Source organism: Caretta caretta, chromosome 3, assembly GCF_965140235.1.
Source record: "Caretta caretta isolate rCarCar2 chromosome 3, rCarCar1.hap1, whole genome shotgun sequence".
Classification (NCBI taxonomy): Eukaryota; Metazoa; Chordata; order Testudines; family Cheloniidae; genus Caretta; species Caretta caretta.
In genome coordinates this window covers 90,455,051-90,477,032 of record NC_134208.1, presented here as the reverse complement: position 1 = coordinate 90,477,032, position 21,982 = coordinate 90,455,051, and the positions used below count along the sequence as shown (strand labels likewise).

The 21,982-nt window shown below is 49.6% G+C and overlaps 2 protein-coding genes across 6 annotated transcripts in view; both read left to right on the top strand.

Moving 5' to 3' along the window:
• The window catches only part of ZUP1 (zinc finger containing ubiquitin peptidase 1), a 31,214-nt gene extending 17,152 nt beyond the window's left edge, over positions 1-14,062 (top strand). For 3 of the 5 annotated variants that reach the window (XM_048844716.2, XM_048844715.2, XM_048844714.2), the window contains one exon: positions 463-685. In XM_048844716.2, the coding sequence (XP_048700673.1) occupies positions 463-510 (48 nt within the window). In that variant the 3' untranslated portion in view covers positions 511-685. Of the gene's footprint in view, positions 1-186; positions 306-462; positions 686-10,706 lie in introns of those variants that run through there. The other 2 variants (XR_007355842.2, XM_075126656.1) reach the window with 2 other exon arrangements.
• On the top strand, positions 1,174-3,380 carry DHRS1 (dehydrogenase/reductase 1). Its single transcript, XM_048844717.2, has one exon. The coding sequence runs from the start codon at positions 2,354-2,356 to the stop codon at positions 3,347-3,349; it is 996 nt and encodes a 331-aa protein (XP_048700674.2). The 5' UTR covers positions 1,174-2,353; the 3' UTR covers positions 3,350-3,380.
• Positions 14,063-21,982: the final 7,920 nt, after the last annotated feature.

Genomic DNA, 21,982 nt, shown 5'->3' with positions numbered 1-21,982 from the left:
CAAATTTTTCAGAGGTTTATAATTTGGCTAAATTTAGAGTGAACTTTTTGATCCCTAAGAAAAGACACATTGTTGGTGTACCAGGTACCCCCCTCCACATGGAGGTGCTAGAGCTTCTCAACAAAATGGTTATATGAATTTTGTAATATGGGCAAAATAACTACTTCACTAATCTCATTTTTTCAGCTGAAATTTAAACCTTAGTTTAAGGTAGACACCCAGCATGGAAAAACTTCAGCATGAATGTCTAAAGTTTGGTAACGTTATAAGCAACTGCAAACAAGGTTTATAATGGAAGGAAATAGGTAACTATAACTCTAGGTTAAAGTTATTTAATACTTTTTAAAAAAAATTATAACTAATTTATAATACTATTTTGAAATTACTTAATGCTCACAATTACATAAGGTATATTCTGAGTGATATTTTTGTTCTCTGAACGCATCTAATTTTCTTTTTAAGGCTCGCTGCCAGGCTTCTCAAGTGTTCACAGCAGAACGGATTCCTTAACAGATTGCCTATTTGCTACTTTTCTCTGGAACTCAGTGGATGTGAAACTTTAAATGCATTTAGGCAGCTTTTCAATCACTGTATTTATAATGCGTTAATATTTTCAGAATTTTTAATTATACCTTGCCAAAAAAAGTTTGTCATGCTAATTTTTAATAAATATTTATGGGCTTCATGGTTGTGTACTCTATACTCTGTAGGAATATAAGGTTAGGTATTATGTTAGCCATGTAGCATAATAAAGGGGGGAATCGGTCAGTTTACTGGCGTATGGAAGATTATGTTTACTTGCTTCTGAGTGGCAACAGTACCACAAGGTTGTAACTGTAATGTGTCACTGCTGTATAGATCACCAAGGGTCTTATTTACTCTTCCACCAGTTTTTATTAGTATCTATTCTAGTATACCACCTTTTCTGTATAGGAGAAACCCTATGGGGCTAGTGCAGGGGTAGACGACCTATGGCACGTGTGCCAAAGGCGGCAGGTGACCTGATTTTCAGTGGCCCTCACACTGCCTGGGTCGTGGCCACTAGGCCGGGGGGCTCTGCATTTTAATTTAATTTTAAATGAAGCTTCTTAAATATTTTAAAAACCTTATTTACTTTACATACAACAATAGTTTAGTTATATCTTATAGAAAGAGACCTTCTAAAAACGTTAAAATGTATTCCTGGCACGCAAAACCTTAAATTAGAGTGAATGAATGAAGACTCGGCACACCACTTCTGAAAGGTTGCTGACCCCTGGGCTAGTGTAGCTGTTTTATTGATAACTGCCTTAACAGTTGCAAAATTCTTGTTCTCCTATATCCATAATGTTGTCTTAGAGGTGAGGAGTTGTGCCATGTGGTGATGGTCATGCACTAAATGTATAATGACAGGTTTCACAGTAGCAGCTATGTTAGTCTGTATCCGCAAAAAGAACAGGAGTACTTGTGGCACCTTAGAGACTAACCAATTTATTTGAGTATAAGCGTTTGTGGGCTACAGCCCACTTCATCGGATGCACAGAATGGAACATATAGTAAGAAGATTTTATATATTACAGAGAACATGAAAAGGTGGAAGCTGCCATACCAACTGTAAGAGGCTAATTAATTAAGAGGAGCTGTTATCAGCAGGGGGAAAAAACTTTTAAAGTGATAATCAAAATGACCCATTTCAGACAGTTGACCTTAGTGGAACTGCTGCTTCTGTTTCCTTTACAGCGTGATCACATGAATCAATGTTGCAGAAAAACTTTTCAAAGAAGCTGTAGTAAAATTGTCGTACAGCTGTAACTCAAAACTGTCACTCCCTTCACAACACGTGTTGGAGGGGTTCCAGTCCTGGCTATCGAGCGAAAATGCAAGTATTTCAGGGTCTAGTGTAGTCATTCTTGGTGTGAGGGCGCAGCTGGCGGCGTGCCGACGGGAGGGGCAGTGCTCCTGCAAAGTGCTCTGGGTGGCTGGACTCTGACTTGGATCCATATTGTCACGTCCCCGTGCAGAGACAAGGGGAGGTCGCAGAGGGCTGACCGTGCTGGTGGAGAGGCGTGATCCCAGCATCCCCCGCCGCTCGGGCGCCTGGGGGAACGGGCCTAGCCTGAGCCAAGCAGTTGTCTCCAGCGCAGGGGCCGCTCCCCTTGTGCAAGCGGAGCTGGGCGGCGTCTAGCTGCAGGAGGTGGGGGAGGCTCGTCCCGGCAGGAAACTTCCAGCGTGTCCCCCTGGCTGCATCGCGGGAGAGGAAGAGGCGGGGCCGGGATTTTGCCGGGCTGCAGCCCCGCGGCTCTCCCCGGCTCGTAGGGCAGCCGCACCGCCTCTCGGCCGACGCTGGCCAGTGCCCTCCCACGCCGGCAGCGGCATGTCCGGCGGCGGGCGGCTGGCGGGCCGCGTGTGCCTGGTGACCGGCGCCTCGCGGGGCATAGGGAAGGGTATCGCGCTGCAGCTGTCGGAGGCGGGCGCCACCGTGTACATCACGGGCCGGCAGCGGGAGCCGCTGGCCCGGGCGGCGGCGGAGGTGTCGGCCCGGGGCGGGCGCTGCGTGCCGGTGGTGTGCGACTCGTCGCGGGAGGAGGAGGTGGCGGCGCTGTTCGAGCGGCTGCAGCAGGCGGAGGGCGGGCGGCTGGACGTGCTGGTGAACAACGCCTTCTCCGGGGTGGGCGCCATCGCTGACCAGCAGGGGCTGCCCTTCTGGGAGAGCCCAGCCGCCCTCTGGGACCAGATCAACGACACGGGCCTGCGCGGCCACTACCTCTGCGCCCGCTACACCGCCCGCCTCATGGTGCCGGCCGGGCGCGGCCTCATCGTCAACATCTCCTCGCCTGGCGGCCTGCGCTACATCTTCAATGTGCCCTATGGCGTGGGCAAGGCCGCCTGCGACCGTCTGGCCGCCGACTGCGCTGTCGAGCTGCGCCCCTACGGAGTGGCCTGCGTGACGCTGTGGCCCGGCGTCGTCCGCACCGAGGCTGTGCTTAAGGAGGCCGCGGGCTCGGGACCGTGGGGTGTGCTGCTGCAGAAGGTGATTGGTAATTCAGAGAGCCCCGAAGTGTGCGGCAAGTGCGTGGTGGGCCTGGCATCTGATCCCGCCGTCATGTGCCACAGCGGCAAGGTGCTGCTCACCCCAGACCTCGCCCGCCGCTACCGCTTCCGTGATGTGGACGGGAGACCCATCTACAACTACATATCGGTGCGCAATGTGCTCGTGACGCTGATGCCAAGGCTGGCCTGCCTCTTCCGCCTCATCCCAGAGTGCGTCAGCATACCCAAATGGGCTCTCGCACTTTACTCCAGCAAATTCAGTGTCTACCCGCCCCTGCAAGCAGCCCCCAAACCTGGAAAAAAATGTTTGATGAATTAATAATAAAAAATGTGCCCGTGATGTTTTTGAATTTTCTGTTTCTTCATTGCTTTCTGAAAATGTGTCTTGGGGGTTGAAACTTCCCCTTTGATGCCCAGCAAGTCTTCAGAAATCTTCAAAGCTGCCTTTCCCTAGAGCTTATTCCTTTTTGGTGAGGGATGCTCCCTGATTTACATATTAATTTTTCCCTTGGGGAAGAAGGGTTTGGCTGAGTGTTTCAGTGAGCCTTTGAAGTCATCTTCAAAGTTTTGCAATAATTGCTGCCTTTGATCTAGTGTCTGGAAGTGAAGCTAGACGCATTCAGATTTTTTTAACAGTGATGGTAATTAACCATTGGAATGATTTACCAAGGATTATGGTGGATTCTCTATCCCTGACAATTTTAAAATCAATATTATATTTTTTTTAAAGAGCTATACTGTAGTTCAAACAGAAATATTTTGGGGAAAGTTCTATGGACTGGGTTATACCGGAGGTCAGACTTGATGACCACAATCTGTCACATAATTAAGCAGGAGTTTGAAGGAAGGAGTGTCCTCTTACCAGTCATAGAAGTGTGAAATTAAATTAAGGGGCTGTGAATTCCCCTTCACCAAAACTAGTTCATCCTCTGAAGCTCTGATTGGTAGGGGGACAAGCAAACAGGAATTGGGCAAAGAGATATCAGAAAATTCTTACCCAACTTCCTGTGGCAAGGTCTCCAGAGCAGAAGAGGGAGAAGGATGCAGGGGTGTGAACACCAGGTGGTTGCCACTGCTGCTGCTGCAGGGATACAGCGGGACAAGAGTCAGCTCTGGGCTGGGCCTGAGCATGTGGCTGCGTTGAGCCTGCACCATCCTGTACTTGAGAATCAGGAGCCACAAAAGGAAGAAGAACCCAGATTGATGACTGAGAGGGGTGGGGTAGAGGTGTCCTGTGTGGTTGGGTGGCACAGCTCCGTAATTGCAGCTGTAGAGGGAGAACAAAAAGCAGAATTGTCACAAACTTGTAATCATTGGATGTAACAGGAAAACCTTGAGTAGGAGTAGAGAGGTTATTTTACCGCTGTATGTGGACCTGGTGCAACCGCTGCTGGAATGCTGTCTAGTTCGGGTGTCAACAGTTCAATAAGGATGTTGAGAGGGTTCAGAGACGAGAATGATTAAAGAACTAGAAAACCACAGCTCCATAGGGACCATGCCCACCACTGCTCTATAGGGACAGACTCAAGGGACTCAATCTATTTTTAGTTTAACAAAAAGAAGGTTAAGGGGTGACTTGATCACAGTCTGTAAGTACCTACATGGGAACAAATTTGATAATGGGCCCTTCAGTCTAGCAGACAAAAGTATAACAAGATCTAGTGTCTGGAAGTGAAGCTAGACGCATTCAGATTTTTTTAACAGTGATGGTAATTAACCATTGGAATGATTTACCAAGGATTATGGTGGATTCTCTATCCCTGACAATTTTAAAATCAATATTATATTTTTTTTAAAGAGCTATACTGTAGTTCAAACAGAAATATTTTGGGGGAAAGTTCTATGGACTGGGTTATACCGGAGGTCAGACTTGATGACCACAATGGTCCTTTCTGGCCTTGGAGTCTGTGATCCCACAGCTGAGGGGTTGATCAGAGGACCAGATGCTAGGGACAGCCAAGACACAGCAGAGAAGTCTGGGTCAGCACTGGAACCGTGGCAGTGGGTGCCAAATACACCGGAGTCCCAGACTTGGCATGTGTGTTTGCATTGTTCAGAGACGAGCTGGGGCGGTTTGGATTCTGAAGAACACAAGCCAAAATAGGGAAAGAACAGGTTAAAGAACAGTTAGATGTATTCAAGTAATCAGGGCCTGATGAAATTCACTTAGGGTACTTTAGGAACTAGCTAAAGGAATCTTGGAACTGTTAGCAATTATCTTCAAGAACTCTTGGAGGATGGGCGAGGTCCCAGAAGTGGGGCCAGATTTACACCTTATGTGCTCTTAGGCTCAGCATCTTCAGCACACACCCCTTCCCCACCTACAGCTGACCTTCATATTTTTCGTAAAAAATTAAACTTTTAACCCACTTTTAACTTTTAGGCACCCCTAGAATGCCGGCACCCATAGGCATTTGCCTACTGTGCCTAATTGGAAATCCAGCCCTGCCCAGAAGGCTGGAGAATGGCAAACATAGTACCTGTGTTTAAAAAGGGGAACGAACTGGACCCAGCGAATTATAGAGCAGTCAGCCTAACTTTGATACCTGGAAAGATACTGGAGCAAATTATTTTGTACTTGTAAGCACCTAGAGGAAAATAGGGTAATAAGTAAGAGCCAACATGGATTTGCCAAGAACAAATAATGCCAAACCAACCTAATTTCCTTCTTTGACAGGATTACTGGCCTAGTGAATAGGGGGAAGCAGTAGTTGTGATATATCTTGATTTTAGTAAGGCTTTTGACACAATCCCACATGACATTCTCTTAAGCAAACTACGGAAATGTGATCTAGATGAAATTACTATAAGGTGGGTGCACAACTGGTTGAAGACCATACCCAAATAGTAGTTATAAAGGGTTTGCTGTCAGTCTGGAAGGGAAGAATCTAATGGAGTCCTGCAAGGGTCCATCCTGTATCCAATATTAGTCAATATTTTCATTAATGACTTGAATAATGGGGTGGAGAGTATGCTTATAAAATTTGAAGATGACACCAAGCTGGGAAGGTTTGCAAGCACTTTAGAGTACAGGGTTAGAATTCAAAATGACCTTGACAAATTAGAGAGTTGGTCTGAAATGAACAAGATGATACTCAATAAAGGTAAGTGCAAAGTACTTCCCTTAGGAAGAAAAAATCAAATGCACAACTATAAAATGGGAAACAACTGGTGAGGTGGTAATACTGCTAAAAAGGATCTGGTGATTATAGTGGATCACAAATTGAATAACAATGTGATGCAGTTGTGAAAAAGGCTAACATTCTGGGATGTATGTAAGACATGGGAGGTAATTGTCCTGCTCTACACATCACTGATGAGGACTTATATAAAGTACTGTGTCCAGTTCTGGGTGCTACATTTTAAGAAAGATGTGAACAAATTGGAGAGGATCCAACGGAAAGCTACAAAAATGATAAAAGGTGTAGAAAACCAGACAAATGAGGAAAAGTTTAAAAAAAAACCAGGCATGTTTAGTCTTGAGAAAAGAAAACTATGGGGGACCTGATACGTCTTCAACTATGTTAATGGCTGTTATAAAGAGGACAGTGGCCAGTTGTTCTTCATGTCCACTGAAGGTAGGACAAGAAGTAAGAGGAACAATCTGCAACTAGGGGATGGCACTCTGTACCTCAAAGCAGTATCCTGGAACTCCCATATTCACCAGTGTCATATAATTATGATATGTTTTGTACAAAGTATGCCTTGGGAGATATCATTTTAAAAGCCTTGATCTATTTAACATTAATATCCTGTTGGATTGTGTGTGTTATCAATGTGTGGGGAGTTATGATGTTTTGCTATGTGTGCATTACTGAAATATGTTGTGTGGTTGGGAACACCCACAACCAGCCTTTCAGGTACAACAATGGAGTAGCCGGACATGCTGATGGCCAATTAAAGAGAATCCACTATCCCAGGAACTGTATACAATGGATGCTTCTCAGAGAGGGCATGTAGACAATGGAGACTGCTTGACCCATGTCATAACAAAAGATCTTTACAGAAAGCTGAAAGAAACTATAAAGAGGGGAAGTGACATCATCACTTGGCTTCACTCCCTCCACAACTCAACACCTGGAAGAAACATCTAGAGCAGGGATTGGCAACTTCTGGCACGTTGCACGCCAAGTTAAGCCCCCTGGTGGGCCGGGCCAGTTTGTTTACCTATTGTGTCCATAGGTTTGGCCGATCACGGCTCCCATTGGCCAATGGGGGCTGCAGGAAGCGGCGCGGGGCGAGGGATGTGCTGGCTGCCACTTCCCGCAGATCCCATTGGCCTGGAGCGGCAAACTGCGGCCAGTGGGAGCCGCGATCAGCCAAATCTGCAGATGCAGCAGGTAAACAAACCAGTCTGGCCCGCCAGGGGGCTTAACCTGGCTGGCCGCGTGCCAAAGGTTGCCAATCCCTGATCTAGAGGACAAAAACATTGAACTGGGGAGGATAGCCCTGGGCTGGCAGAGAATTCCAGCCTGTGTATTGAAGATCTGTGACTTGTTTCTATCATCTACCAGGCTGAGACACTGCTTGATTCAGATTTAGTTTATAGAACTCAGATTGCGAATTTATTTAATTTCTTAGGTAACCGAATTTGATCTCTATGCTTACTACTTATAATCACTTAAAATCTATCTTTTTGTAGTTAATAAATCTGTTTTATATTTTACCTAAACAAAGGGTTTTGCTTGAGTGCTTGGGAAATCTCATCTCAGTTTACAAAAGCTAGTGTGTTTCCTCTCCACATTGCGGGAGGGGCAGACTGGGTAATGAACTTACACTTCTGACCAGGGCAAGATGGTACAATTCTGGGGTGCAAGGCTGGGGAGCTGGGGTGAACTGCCTGGAGCCTCTCTTTTGCTGGTTCATGAGTGGCTGGGAGAAGCATTCATTGGATGTGCCCCTGCCAATGGATGTCTGTGTAAGCGCAGTGCCTGGAGAGATTTGTAGCTTGCCAACAGCTTACCGTGTGAGAGGAAGTTTAGATTGGTGGGACAGATGGCTCAGCAATCCCACAGTCCCTGTTGTACCCCGGGGACCCTGTTACAATTAGGGGGATTTAGGTTAGATATTAAGAAAAACTTTCTCACTATAAGGATAGTTAAGCACTGGAGGTTGTGGAATTCCCATCACTGGAGGTTTTTAGACAAACACCTGTCAGGGATGGTCTAGGTATACTTGGTCCTGCCTCAGTGCAGGGAACTGGACTAGGTGACCTCTCACAGTCCCTTCCATCCCTGCATTTGTATGATTCTATTATTGTCTATTACTAATCAAGATAAAAGGAGTGTTTTACTGCTAATGGGGTTAGATAGACAAATTATTGGACAGACTAGGAAAGGCTACATATATAACCACCCTAGATATCACCAAGGGGTGTTTACTGTTATCTTGTCCCCAGATTGCTGGGTAATAAAATACATTTCCTACTTCCTTTGGATTGAACTAGTTTCAGGCTCTTTTATTTGGGCTCTTTGGAAGAGATGAACCCCAAGGTGATGTGCAGGTATCTGGCTCTGTAGCCCTATGATTTCATGGTATGCTACACACCCACGGTGACTTGTGTGAATGCAGATTTCTTCTCTTGGAAAGGGGAAGGCTTATTGGATGGACAGAGATAATGTTCTGGGCCCCACTTTTGATAGGAGGGTGTATCTTATGGTGAAATAGCCAGGAAAGGGTTAAGGGCTGCCTATCTATTACAGCAGAGGTTTGAAGAAAGGGGTGTTCTCTTGCCAGGGCTTACAGAGAAAAGGGGAAAGGCTTTGGGGGCCAACAGCCTGCTTTGCTTAGGGGAATTGCTTTGTTTTGTGGTACTGTTGTTCTAGAAAGAGATCCAGTACTGATTTAGAGACTGCAAGTGATGGAGAACGCCCACATCCCTAAGTGAATTGTTCCTGTGATTAATCACCCTTACTATTAAAAATATGCATATTATTTCTAGTCTGAATTTGTGTAGCTTAAGCTTTCAACCAATGGATCTCATTTGTAACTTTAACATTCTATGACTTTCCCCCCCTGTGATTTAACCTTATTTTCTCTCTCTGCTTTTTCTGGTTTTGCCTTAGAGCCCAATATTCCCTCTTTCCAAATTCATTTGACTCTCCCTCTAACCTTCTTCTGGTTCATTGTTCAGGATTGACTCTTTAATTACCAAGGATCGGGTTAACAAGGACAAAAACACCTCTGTTTATTTCTTTTATTGCTCTCTTTGGATATGTTGAGATAATTGGACCTACTATTTACCCAAATTATGAGCTCAACTGTAAACAGTGAGTGAAAGTTTATCAAAGGTCACAATAAGTTATAACAACAAATGTTGATGGGAAAAGATGCAAAAGGGAGACGGACTGAATTAGTCCAAACCAAAAGGCCTACTGATAATAACTCAAGGACTGCATTAAGATCATGCCTGGTACAGAAGAGTGTGGGACTGGAAATCAGTGGACCAAAATTACAGTATTGGAAATTAGGCCGAACTGGTGAACAAAATAATGAGATGGGCTATTCTACCCACCACTCCCTTTCTTACAAAGAAAAGACTTTGAGGGGAAAATTAGCAGAAGAAGCTGTCTGATAAAAACTGCTGTCTGGGAGATGGGTGAACAGGAAAAAAAGTGAGCCTAATCATGCTAGATACCACCCCCACCATCTCCTCAAACCCAGGATCCACAGCATCACTATTGGGACTTCATCACCCTAACCCTGAGAGACGTCCTGACCAGACGGGGCCAGAGAGAGCGGAATCCAGATGACATCGCTATCTCCACCTCTACCTGCTCTGTCTAAGTCGCAAACGCTCCCTGGGATGTGAAACTATGTCAGTCCCCCCTCCCACTCTTCCTCTGTCTCAATCTGTCTTTTTTCTATCTTTGCTGTTCTTTTCTCTCCCCTTTTGTGTGGGCTTGTCTTTGTGTTTTTTTCTGGGAAACAGGATCAGACTTTAACAGCAACAATTACAGCTCCAGCCCAGCTCAACTAAGTTTTTCTCTTTTCCTCCCAGCTGGACAGTTATTACCATCTAAAAGACTGTCAAACAAGGCATTTTCCCCCCTTCTAAAGACTATCTAAAGGGAAATGGAACAAAACATGTTGTTAGAATGAAAGCCTTATTAATACTTCTAATTTCAAAGGCTTTAACTGCTTTTCCTTCTTTTTCTATATCTTTAATAAAAGGTTAAAAAGATTTTTTCTTATGTATTTGCCATGGTACTAAGCAGGCTGAGGTCTCTGTATACCAAACCCCAAACTTTCTTCAAGCAATTGGACAGTGACTGGGTCACGCTGACACCTTTGACTCTTTGAGCTCATGCAGTCCAAATTAATACAACAGATAACTGGTAGGATTGAAAATGAGAACCAACATCCTTTTAATTGTTTTCACAGATTTTCAGGGCAGAAGGGACCAATATAATATTCTAGTGTGATCACCTGCACAAAATGGGCCAGAAATTTCATTCTGGGATTCTTGCACCTTGACTAGTAATTTCTTGGTTGAACTAGAAGCATATCTTTTAGAAATGCATCGAAGCTGGATTTAAAGACTGCAAGAGATGAAGAATTTACCATATACTTTACTAATCTGTTCTAGTGGTTGAAGAAAGTTTGGGGTTTGGTATACAGAGTTGTGCCTTATTTCCAATTTTATCTTTGCTGACTCTCTCTCTTTTCTCCCACAGGGCTTCAGAATGTTCTGCTGTACAGTTTGAGAGATGGTTCTGTACAGCTTTAAGTTTGTTTTGGAAAGGATAAATCCACTCCTCTCCCACATGCCCGACATTGCGGAACCACTATCTCCTGTAGGGCGAACTCAATATTTCTCACTTTAATTTTTTTACAAAGTGCTGTATGTTCTATTTTTTTTCAGGCAAGGTCAAAAAAATTGCACCTTTATACTTGGAAAAGAAACTGCAAGGTTTGAGCTGGATGGTAGTTCAGAAGGAGGGAGTACTAGGAGCTGTTTCAATTGTATATACACAGATAATCTAGATCAAACTGATAACTGTTTGTTTCAAAACAGATTTCCAAGAATGACTTGAACCTTTCTCTGCCTGTACAGCATCCAGCTCAAAGGTCAACGTGCTGCTGGTAGTAAACTCCTATTGTACAGCATAGTTTATAATCAGGAGCAAAAACCCGATGTTTACCTGTTTGTGGTGCACACTATTATCACTCTTGCCTGTTTGCAAGGGGTACTCGCTGGAGAGAAGCAGTGAATGTGCATCTCAGGGGCGATGCTAGAACAATTTGTTTCGGGGGAGCAAAGGGGTGGTGAAGACCATTACTGGGGGAGCAAGGATTTTCCTACCATATTTTATAGAATGGGGATAAATAATGACTGTAGCAATTTATTTACCTAATTGAAGCTGGACATGCCTGTGGTTGCAGCAAAGAGACTTGGACAAGTTTTTTTTCCAATAGGCATGACAGCCAAGTCCCTTAACTGGTTACTGGTCATGTGGTTTCTCAAACAAGCTTTCACCCATTTGGAGGACTAGTTTTTCTCATCTCCAACTGACATGCAGTGAGGTGAAATGTCTTGCCCAAGGCATCAGTGCAAGTCTGTGGAAGTGCCAAGATCAAAATTCAGAACTTCCTAACATAGGGTGTCATGCTTATTTCTTTCCAGACCATAGGCCTCTCCATTTGGTCGGTTTCTCTGAGGAAATGCTGGATACTGTCTCAGATAGTGTTTGTCCTATCTATTTCCAATCTCAAATTATTATTGATTTGTTTGGCTCTTACACATGCCACAGGATATGCATACTCCAAAAACACTTGCAAGGTTTAAGGCATTTACAAATGCAGACCTCAATTCTGCAAGGTTCTCCATGTGGGCAGGGACTTAAGAAGCTATGCTTAACATCACTGGGTGACTGGAACCTGTCTGGTGGAACAGATCTCCTTGGTCAGTTTCAGTGGTTGACAAACACCTCTCAGTGCCCCTTTTCACCCCCTCTCTCCCATTGTTTTTTTAGTAGTGTCATAAGCAGTGGTTGAATTTGGAGAAAAAATTAGTGGCACTCTTCCAAGCTCCACCCATATGACTCATCCAAATCAGATGCTACGCTCAGTACTTTGTGCAGATGTTCAAAACATACTGACCAACAATTTCAAATTAACCTCAGAGACATCCTGCGCCCCGCCCCCAACACCCTCACTGCTAATCACTCTGCCTCGCTACTAGCCCGCTTATACTTCCACTCAGCCTTGCCCCCTCCCCCCCCCCCACCAGTGCTTTTATTCCATAGAATATATACTGAGGCAAGCAGAGTTGCAGCCCCTGCTCCCCCCTCCCCCCAGTGTGGGTGCCCACCCGTAGGGCTATAATAAGCTCTGTGTAGGCAGCGTTCAGGGAGGCAGAGCCACAGTTACACCCAGGAAAGCAGAGATGAGATGTACGGGCTCAGCAGGGCATTTGCAGCAAAACAGAACCCGGTGGGCCTGCCCGCTTCCGCCTGTGCCGAATCCTGGGAAAGGACAGGATGTTAACCCCTCCCCAATCCCTCTCCAACTACACCCAGGGAGAATGGGGCATAAGCTCCCCAGCCCAATCCCCAAACTGCTCCTTCTGCACCAAGTTCTGGGGTTCTGGCTCCTTCTGCAGCCAAGGCTTGAGGGACAATGAGGCATAACCCCCTCCTTGACATACTGACCCACCCCCACTGTCTGCTCCCATTCACACTGCTGAGATCTGCGCTACCCTCCCCACCTCCCCTGCCCATGGCAGCCCTGCACTTCAAATCTAACGCCCCTAGTCCCCTGCCATAGGCCGCTCAGCCTGGCCAACCCTTCCCCTCCTGTAGTCCTACTGAGTGAAGCAGAAGCAGAGCAGAGGTCAACTACATTAGCCAAAATAAGAATCTTGTACATCAGCCACATGTGTGCATCAGTCTCTCTGACTCAGATGGAGAGAGAGCGGGCGAGACTGATGTGCATGCATGCCTGGTGCATATGATTCTGGGTAATGCAGTTTTTATGTGGGAGATAACGTTAAATTGGGAGACTGGAGATTTTTGGTTGGAAATAGGAGTCTCCTTGGCATACCAGGTCAGCCTGATTTGAAACAATCATACTCTGAGCTACACTAGGATCCTTGCACTTTGCGCCCCCTTGGTGAAGCTTGAATAGCTCCATAGGCTCTGCAAGGCCCCCTGCTTTGGGCTTTTTCATTGGAAGGTAAAATAAGTGGTGGTATCTCATAAATGCCATGTACATAATGTGTGACACCAAATGAGTTGTCACAGTATATTGTGAAGATCTGTGAGCCTCCCTTTCCTTTCTTATATGAATAATGAAATAGTGAATACTGACATTTAAATGATCACTACTTGGGAATCTGAATTAACACCTCACTGAGATGAATGGAGCAGCTCATACATCTTGGAACTAATGTTCAGGGCTCTCAGCAGATTCACACAGACATCCCTGCATTGGTTACACTCTGTTCATATTTTTGCAATTGTAACTAGAGATTTACTCTTAAAAATGAAAGCGGAGTCTCTGAAGAACAAGATAGCATGAGAGAGAAACTAGTGCGTCGTACAGCAGCATACCATTCAATTTGAGCCCTAATCACAAGCAAAGAGCTAATGTTACTCAAGTCCATACTTCCAAAACAGCAACAAATAGGGACATAGGTTTCAGATGTCACTATCTGTCATCCAAATGTTCTTCTCTACAAGCAGCCAGAATTTAACAGCAGTTCAACAGTATTGATAGCATATGATCAGTGTTTCTCTCAGATAATTCTTCTTGCATCTTAAGAGGTAAATCTGGAAATGAATTTTTGACTGAATAATTTTTAAATTAAAAGAAAATAAGTATTACAAAAATGTACCAGAAACAAATTTCTCTTATAGGTTTAAAGATGTTTGAATTTCATGTAATACACCTGAGTCAGGTGAGGTAATATCTGTTATTGGACCAACTTGTGTTGGTGAAAGAGACAAAAAAGCTTTCAAACTATTTGGAGCTCTTCAGGTCTGGGAAAGGTACTCAGAAGGTCACAGCTAAATAAATACACAGTGGAGTAGATTGTTTAGTGTAAATAGTTAGCACATATTCTAAAGGACCTGTAGTGAAGCGACGACTCACTGGCGCAGCACCTTCTGCTGGTCATCTCGGGAATTAGCTCTTTCCAGCTTTCAGAGCACCCTCTACAAGCTGGTGTCTTACCTGCCACTGGCCCCATGTCCCTCCCAGACCCCAGTGCCCTTTTCCTTGGGGTTCTGCACCAGCAGTACCCCTACACTCTGGGTTTCCCCTCCCAGGGGAATCCCCAACCCTCTAAACCCACCTTGCCTCAGTGGCTCCTGCCAGTCATCATCTAGCCCCTGCTCCCTGGGGCAGACTGCAGTCTGTAATGCCACTCATCACTGGCCAGGGGCTAGGACCTGCTGCCTTTGCCTATCCTCAGGCTGCCCCTCTGCAGCCCCAGTACCTTTTGGCATTAGACAAGGCCTGTAGCCTGGGGGTTTACCAGGCTAGAGCTCCCTTTGCCCTTCCCCAGCACTGCTCAACTTCAGGTACCTTGCTCCCAGGCAGCTAGCCCTTCCCACTCCAGGGATAGAGTAAGACTTCTTCAGCTCCTGGCCCCCAGCCCTCTTATCAGAGCCCGCTGAGCCCTAACTGAGCTGGCCACACCTGTGGTCAGCCACTCAGGTGCTTTCACTCCTTTTCCCAGCCACAGCCCTCTCTAGGGCTGTTTTTACTATTGGCTCCCCAGGGCAGCCCTCTCTCAGGGCTGTTTTAACCCCTTCAGGGCTGGAGTGGGGTGACTACCCCACTACAGGAAGGAGAGGTCAGAGTGCTTGGGCTGCCCTGCTGGCTGGAGCTCTCTCCTTTCCTGGGCTGCTGCTACTGCTGCTTGGAGCTCCCTCCCTCCCCGGGCTATTGCTGCTGGCTGGAGCTCTCTGCCTCCCTCCCTGGAAGACCACTGCTGGCTGAGACCCCGTCTGGAGCCACTGCTGTTGCTGCTGTGGGGAAGGGGGCCCTTGCCAGCCTGCCCCCCTATTCCCACCCCTCTGGAGGGAGGAGAAGCGAGGACCCTGCCGCTGCCACCACTGCTGTTGTCACCCCTTTTGCCTGGGTTCTCATCTGGCTGACTGGCCGCCGCCCGCTTGCTGCTGCTGCTCCTGAGCTTGCTGCCTCATTGAGGAGGAGGAAGACCGCTGCAAGGAATTGTGGAGGGGGTTGGTTATTGGACTGACTTTAACAGCTGTGCTCCTGGAGTGGTGGTACCTTTTGCTGCTGTGGGGGGCTAGGGGAGAGGCGTGGAGCCCTCCCCCAGCCCTGTTCCCCCCCCCACCATATCTTCCTTCACCAACACCCCTTTTTGCCACCGCCCCCTCCACCAACCCAGCTGACCATCAACACCTGCTGCTCGCCCCTCGATGGGGCTGTTTGCTTCCTCGCCCACCACCATCTGGGACTGTTTCCAGCAGCGAGCAAGGACTGGAGTGAGCCCCACCAGTGCTCATGGGTGCACTCCCCCCCCTTCTTTTGTTTGGACTTGGCCCCCCTCCTTCAGTTGCATTTGGGTGGGGGGCCTCCCCATTACCCCCCAGCCCAGTTTTTTTCCTCCCATAGCTCCCTGGAAGAATTTTCCTTGGTTGTTTGCCTGTCGCACCCTGGCCCCATCCTAGATTCCTGGGTCTGTTAGTGTGTCTGCCCCGCTCTAAACCTTCCAAGTTTGCCACTCCGCCCGTCCCTGGAGTTTGGTTCCCCTCTGCCTTTGTGCTCTACTTGCCCGCCCTCAGTTGTTTGCTGTTTCCCTTGACCCCCCCCCCGCCTCACCCAACCAGCAGTTTGGTGTGCCAATGTCCCTTTTCACAGTGCTTGTGCCCCATTCCCCCCTTTTAAGTTGTCTATCCTGATCACTGCACCTCCCCTGATGCAACTGTAGTCCTTCCCCTTCCGAGTGCAGGCGGAGGAACCGTGATTGTCCCCCTCTCCTTTGTTGTCCCCGTGTCCTCCTGTGATTAGTGCCCTCCTCCCCTGCCTGCAGTCTAGCGGGGAGGAGTGGTTGCTTCCTCCCTTCCCCTGGTGCCTCCTCCCGCTACAGTTCCCCCCCTGCCCAGGCTGGTACTCTCCCTCCTGCATACAGTCTAGCAGGGGGGAGTGGTTGGCCCTGTCCCACCTTTCCTACTCCCAATACCCTGTCTGTTGGACCCTCCTCCCCTGCCTGCTATCTAGTGGGGAGGAGTAGTTGTCCATTGTCCCACCCTTAATTGAGGGCCTCCTCCTGCTTTTTTCCACCATGGAGGAGGACCCTGCCTCTGTCCCTGGCCCCACCCCGCCCCTGCTCCTGCCCCCACTGCTCCCATTGTTCATCCCCTGCCACCACCCTTGCCCACCCCAGCAGCTACCCTCTCAGACACTACTAGCCTAGACTCCGCTGCTGCCATGGCTGCCCCTTCCATTGGCAAAAAGGGCCAGGGGAATAAAAAGGACAAAAGCCCCGCCCGGAAAACAAAACCTCCCGTTGGCGGGGCTGCCCTCCCTGCCGCAGCCCCGACATCTGCCGCGGCACCTTCCTCCCTAGCTGTTCCCTCCACCAGCTCTGGGGGCGCTCCATCTCTTGTCCCAAGAGAGTACGCCCAGGTGGCCGCTGCCCCCCCGCATGCCGCCACGCCATCTGCTCTGACTGCCGCCACCGTTACCATTTCTGGTGGCCGGGGCCCCTTCCCCTCGCTGACCAGGAGGCATGGCGTCCGCTGCCTCCTGGTTGAAACGTACGTGCGGGCGTTGGTGAGGGTGGTAGGGCCCACGGCCATCGTGGCGGCCTCCAAGATGTATGGTAAGGTTGTGTCCTTCCTTGCGTCGGAGGCTGCCGCTCAGGAGGTGGTAGAGAAGGGCATGGCGGTGGGGGGTGTGTTCATTGCCCTAGAAGCCCTGGAGGACTTGGGTGTACGGGTGGTATTGACCTCCGTCCCGCCCTTCCTGCCCAATGTTGCCCTGTTGCCTGCTCTCTCCACCCTGGGGAACCCATCTCCATCATCAACCCTCTCCCACTGGGCTGCAAGGATCCCGCCCTCCGCCATGTTCTGTCCTTCAGCCAGCAGGTGCAGATTCAAGTGCCGCCAGCAATGAGTGGCGGGGTGGCGCTCGAGGGGTCCTTCTTGGTGTCCTATCAGGGGGCCCATTACCAGGTCCACTATTTGACAGGGGAGGCCCAGTGCTTCCTCTGCCGGGCGACGGGGCACGTCTGGAGGGACTGCCCCCTGGCCCGGCCTGGAGGAGCATCCAGGACCCCTGAGACCCGGGAGGGCACCGGCCCTGTCACCACCGGCGACCCTGGCAGCCTGGCTGCCGCTGCCCCTCCTCCCGTGGGGGCAAGACCTCTGTCGGCTGAGGGAGAGGGCTCGCCCCAGGGGGAGGTTTCCCTTCCTTCTGTTGTCCCACCCTTGCCGCCCCGAGCCCCAAAACGATCGCCCTTGACCCCTCGCCCCACCCCGCTGACCGGCCCTCCACTTCCACTTCAGAGGGCTGGGTGCTCGTCCGGGGGAAGTGCGGCACCCGTAAATCGCGGGCTCGATCCCTCCCCTCCAAAGAGGAGGGAGAAGAGGCCCCCCGAAAAATACTGCAGGGGGCTGATGTTGTTACATCTTCTGCCACGCCTCTGAATGGAGCTCAGCAGGGGATGCCGGCTATGGCAGCCATGGCCGCAGACGGAGGTGTCACCGCCCCTCTTGTTGAGTCCCCTCTCGAGGAGGCCTCTGTAGGAGTTCCCCCAGCCCCTTTGCCATCTGCGCCCCCTGCTATTGTTGTTACTGGAGCGATTACTGCCCTGGCTCCTGATGGGGAGGACTCTGGGGCTGTGGGGACTAGCTTTACCTCCATATTTGAGATCGAGGCCCTGGGTCTGACTCCAGTCACCCAGGGGGAGGACAACCCCCGGTCAGCAGGCCTCGATCTGGGTGGTGGCTCAGTTCCACCACCCCCTCCTCCTTCTCCCTGCCCCTCACTCCCAACTGTAGCCCCCGCTCTGGTCCTGGGGGTGCCCTGGCTCTCCCTATTTGTCCAGCCACAGATGGCACCTCATCTGAGGCCACTGAGCCCCTAGAGGTGACGGCCGATGCCGAGCGGTTGGGCCCTGAGCCTGTGGGCGTGCCCTCCAGCGCCCAGATGGAGTGGTTGGCCGGCCCTCCGGAGGGGGGCCTCATGGAAGTTTCCGTAGTGCCTGACGCCGTGGTTGCGGGTGACGTGTTTCTCACAGCTCCCGTGCCCGACGTCAGCGCAGGCCCCTCTCTGACCCCAATCCCGTTGTTCCCTGCTCCTGGCCAAGAAGAGCCACACCCTGATAGCCCGGTTGCCGGGGACCATGAATCCATCAGTGTCCCCGCTCCTGTTCCTACCCCTGCTCCCAGCCCCCTTTCTGCCCCGGTCCCGATGTTGGCCCTTGTCCCTGCTCCTGCCCCTTCTTCTGTCCTCGCCCCTGGCCCAGTCCCCGCCCCGCCTCCTGATCCTATTTCCGTCCCCAATGAGTCGCTCGCCCCCTTTCCCGCCACCGCCCATGTTATTGCCGACCCCAAGGTTGTCTCGTTTCCTCTGTCTACGGACGATTCTCAGGGGGCGGTTTTCATGTTCCCTCTCCCTAACATCATGGGGGCTGCACTATTCCCTCTGCCGCCCCCTCCTGTGCCGAGAATGGGGACGGGCTGCCAGGCGCAATTGCGCCAGGGTTACGCTCCATGTTTGCCCGTCTCTGCAGGCCGCTAAGATCTTTTAGGGGCCTTACCGGAGGGCGGCGGTGGGTTGGCTGCCGCGTCCCCCTCTGCGCTGAGGGAAGAGCTGCACCATTTCCTGCTGGACACTCGTGGTTCAAAGGGCAAGGTGCAGCTCGCCCTCCAGCGCTGGGGGGACTTCCATCACGTCCTCCGGGCCATGAAGGGCCTTTTAGGGGAGGGGAGAGCTGGTGGCTGGAGTGGGGGGGACGAGGTTTACTTTAGCCACCTCGGTGCCCGTTCGGCTGGGGTGGCCACCCTGTTCTCCCCCCAAGCTACGGCCCGAGGTGCTGGGGGTAGCCGAGGTCGTGCTGGGTCGCCTGTTGCACGTCCGGGCCTGCATAGAGGGGCTGAGATTAAACCTGGTCAACGTCTATGCCCCGAATGCGGGCCCAGAACAAGTGCATTTCTATCGGCAGGCATCGGCCTTCCTTGGCACCCTGGATCCTCACGAGTGCCGGGTCCTGGGCGGGGACTTCAACACCACCCTCGAGGAGCGGGACTGCTCAGGAGTCGAGACATCCCAGGCAGCTGCGGGTGTCCTCAGGGAGATCGTGGATCATCACTCCCTGGTGGACATCTGGTGTGACCACCACCCGGATGATGATGTTACCTTTACATATGTCCGGGTGGAGGGGGATCGGTCGCGCCACTCCCGGTTGGACTGTATTTATATCTCAGGTTTCCATCTGGCACGAGCCTATGCCTCTGGCATCCGTCCAGCCCTGTTCTCGGATCACCACTTGGTGATCACCACTACGCTAACCTTTTCTCCTCGGATCTGACCGGTGCCAATGCCAGCAGGGTGCTCTGGACCAAACTCCCGACGGTCAGCATGGGCAACCGAGACTGACTGGAGCTACCTCTCTCTCTGGCCGAGCGCTCGGAAGCCCTCCGTCGCATGCCCACTAATAAATCTCCGGGCATGGACGGGCTGACCGTGGAGTTCTACAGCATGTTCTGGGACGTCCTTGACCCGGACCTTGTCATCGTCTGGGCTGAGTCCTTGCAAAGCGGGGTCCTCCCTCTCTCATGCAGGTGAGCTGTGCTCGCCTCATTGCCGAAGAAGGGGGACCTCTGCGACTTACAGAATTGGTGTCCCATCTCGCTCCTCAGCACGGACTACAAGGTCGTAGCAAAGGCCATCTCACTGCGGCTGGGGTCCGTGCTTGCAGACGTGGTCCATCCCAACCAGACCTACACCGTCCTGGGCCGGACCATTTTTGACAACTTGTATTTGGTCCAAGACCTCTTGAAGCTGGGGCGTAGGGATGGTCTGTCGTTCGCCCTCCTGTCCCTGGACCAGGAGAAGGTGTTCGACAGGGTGGACCACGGGTATCTCCTGGGCACCCTGCGGGCGTTCGGCTTCAGGCCCCAGTTTGTGGGCTTTCTCCAGGGTCCAGTTGAGCCTGACCAGTCACTTCGCATTGGCGTACAGCACCTGAACGAGCCGGTCAGCTTCGGGCGGGGAGTACGGCAGGGGTGCCCCCTCTCAGGCCAGCTGTTTGCTCTGGTGATTGAGCCCTTCCTCCGCCTCCTCCACCAGAGGTTGTTGGGGTTGGCGCTTCGGGAGCCGGAGCTGTGGCTGGTCCAGCTCTTGTTGTTGGTCCAGCTCACGTCCCTTGGCCCGTGCCACTTTCCGCAGCCCCCATTGGCCTGGAGCGGTGAACCGTGGCAGTGGGAGCTGCGATCAGCCGAACCTGCAGACGTGGCAGGTAAACAAACCACTCCAGCCCGCCAGGGGCTTTCCCTGAACGAGCGGAGGACCAGCTTTGAGAACCACTGATCTAGACCATCCCTGACAGGTGTTTGTCCAACCTGCTCTTAAAACCCCCAGTGATGGAGATTCCACCACCTCCTTAGGCAACTTATTCCAGTGCTTAACCACTCTGAAAGTTAGGAAGTTTTTCCTAATGTCCAACCTAAATCGCCCTTGCTGCAATTTAAGCCCATTGCTTCTTGTCCTATCCTCAGAGGTTAAGAAGAACAATTTTTCTCCCTCCTCCTTGTAACAGCCTTTTATGTACTTGGAATCTGTTATCATGTCCCCCCTCAGTCTTTTCTTCTCCAGACTAAACAAACCCCATTTTTTCAATCTTCCCTCATAGGTCATGGTTTCTGGCCCTTTAATAATTTTTGTTGCTCTTCTCTGGACTTTCTCCAACTTGTCCACATCTTTCCTGAAATGTGGTGCCCAGAACTGGACACGACACTCCAGCTGAGGCCTAATCAGCACGGAGTAGAGCAGATGAATTATTTCTCATGTCTTGCTTACAATACTCCTGCTAATACATCCCAGAATGATGTTTACTTTTCCTGCAACAGCGTTACACTGTTGACTCATATTTAGCTTGTCGTCCACTGTGACCCCCAGATCCCTTTCCACAGTCACTCCTTCCTTGGAAAGTCATTTCCCATTTTGTATGTGTGCAACTGATTGTTTCTTCTTAATTGGAGTACTTTTGCATTTGTCCTTATTGAATTTCATCCTATTTACTTCAGACCATTTCTCCAGTTTGTCCAGATCATTTTGAATTTTAATCCTATCCTCCAAAGCACTCGCAACCCCTCCCAGCTTGGTATCATCTGCAAACTTTAAAAGTGTACTTTCTATTACCTAAATCATTGATGAAGATATTGAACAGAAATAGACCCACAAACAATCCCTGCGGCACCCCACTCATTGTGCCCTTCCTGCATGACTGCGAACCACTGGTAAATACTCTCTGGGAACTATTTTCCAACCAGTTATACACCCACCTTATAGCTGCATTTTCCATTTCTCCAAAATGATAATCAGACTTGAGAAATCACCAGACCGGGAGCATTTCATGGAGAGGTTTTTATCTGGGAAGAGTAAGGTTTCATTTCTGCTTAACCAAGCAGAGAGAGAATTACACTGGGGATGAGGATTTCTTTTTAAAAAAAGCTCATGTAATTTTATAAACCAATAACACAGAAAATGGAATTAAATGCTTGTTTAAAGAAGCCTTAAAGTTTTCCAGGGTGCACATTCAGCAGTTTACATACTTACGCTTTTGATGTGCCTTGTGTGGCCCAGTGTAGCCAACTGGTGCACATTGGGTGTAGACTGGAGTGTGTTATTTCGTTTATTAAATGGTTAAAAAACAACCCATCGAAAATATACTTGGCATATATCTCAGAGAAATTCGAAAAAGATATATAAAAACCAACAAAATATCAGAATACATTTGAAATCCTTTTGT